At 53.0% G+C, this 1,182-nt stretch overlaps 1 protein-coding gene across 1 annotated transcript in view; it reads left to right on the top strand.

Moving 5' to 3' along the window:
- Nucleotides 1–1,182, top strand: part of VOLCADRAFT_108558 (uncharacterized protein) — a gene marked incomplete at both ends in the record, with an annotated part of 9,023 nt that overhangs the window by 4,346 nt on the left and 3,495 nt on the right. Inside the window, 2 exons of the mRNA XM_002959271.1 lie at nt 306–455; nt 651–923. Coding sequence (XP_002959317.1) covers nt 306–455; nt 651–923 — 423 coding nt within the window. The remainder of the gene's footprint in view (nt 1–305; nt 456–650; nt 924–1,182) is intronic.

Genomic DNA, 1,182 nt, shown 5'->3' with positions numbered 1-1,182 from the left:
CGTCAGGCAGCGGGCTGCAGCAGGTAAATGGACATGTCAGGCTGCAAGCCACGGGTTTGTACAGGTGCCAGGGTGACAGCCGAGCCCCTGAACAGGAGCTGGGTTGCCTGTCGTACACGCACATATGTTAGGGTACGGCACACGGTGCAAGTCATGTTGTGTGATGGCCAGCTCATGAAAACCCAGTCGCCTGCCTTTGTTCATGCTGGGCACAAAGCCACCCCTGAGCCTTGCTTTCAGTTACTCACGGCCCGCCCCCACCCTTGCCATGTCCCTCTTTCCTCCGTTCTGCCCTGCCCATCGAGCCCAACACGGAGATGGGTGCCGCCGCCGCTGAGGTGGACACTGCCATGGCTGCCGAAGGCGCCAAAGCAGGGGAACAGGATGGGCGGCCGGGGGCAATGCAGCTGCTGCAGCTAGGGATGGCGCCGGCATCAGGCAGCGGGCTGCAGCAGGTAAATGGACATGTCAGGCTGCAAGCCACGGGTTTGTACAGGTGCCAGGGTGACAGCCGAGCCCCTGAACAGGAGCTGGGTTGCCTGTCGTACACACACATATGTTAGGGTACGGCACATGGTGCAAGTCATGTTGCATGATGGCCAGCTCACGAAACCATATTATTTTCATCCATATAATTCATCCATATGCAGTTTCCTAAAATCTCAGGTCCGGAAAGTGTCCAGGGTTCATCAAGGACCGAATTTCTTCAGCATTCCAACCTAAGCTTGGATGAGGAGCGTGCTATTCGTATAGCCAAACAAAAGGAAATCCTTGCAAAGCTAGGACTTCAAGCCATTGTTGACAATATCCGGTCGCCTCGCTCGCCTATCAGACGACAGAGTACCCACTCAGCTCCATTGGAGACTCGCAGATCCACTAGGCTTACTGTCTTATCATCAAAGCTTAGCAAGCAACAAGTGAAGGTATGTGGTGTCCCAACGGGTGGTTAAAGATACCTAGGCGGCGGACCCTACTTTAGGGTTCTCATTTCCTTCCTCTGTGAAAGATCTCAGTTCATAAATATTTACAATGTTTATTGTCATATTGGGTTTAACAATATTCTCTGCTGCAGATGCCGACCCATGCTGCAGAAGCGGCTGTCGTCGAGGACACTGCTGCAGTGGTGGTGAATCACGATCCTGAGATGCATCTTAAAATTTTCTCAGACCAACACAAAACTTC

This window comes from Volvox carteri (assembly GCF_000143455.1).
Source record: "Volvox carteri f. nagariensis unplaced genomic scaffold VOLCAscaffold_150, whole genome shotgun sequence".
NCBI lineage: Eukaryota > Viridiplantae > Chlorophyta > Chlorophyceae > Chlamydomonadales > Volvocaceae > Volvox > Volvox carteri.
The sequence above is the reverse complement of the archived record's forward strand: the minus strand, read 5'-3'. Positions and strand labels throughout refer to the sequence as shown.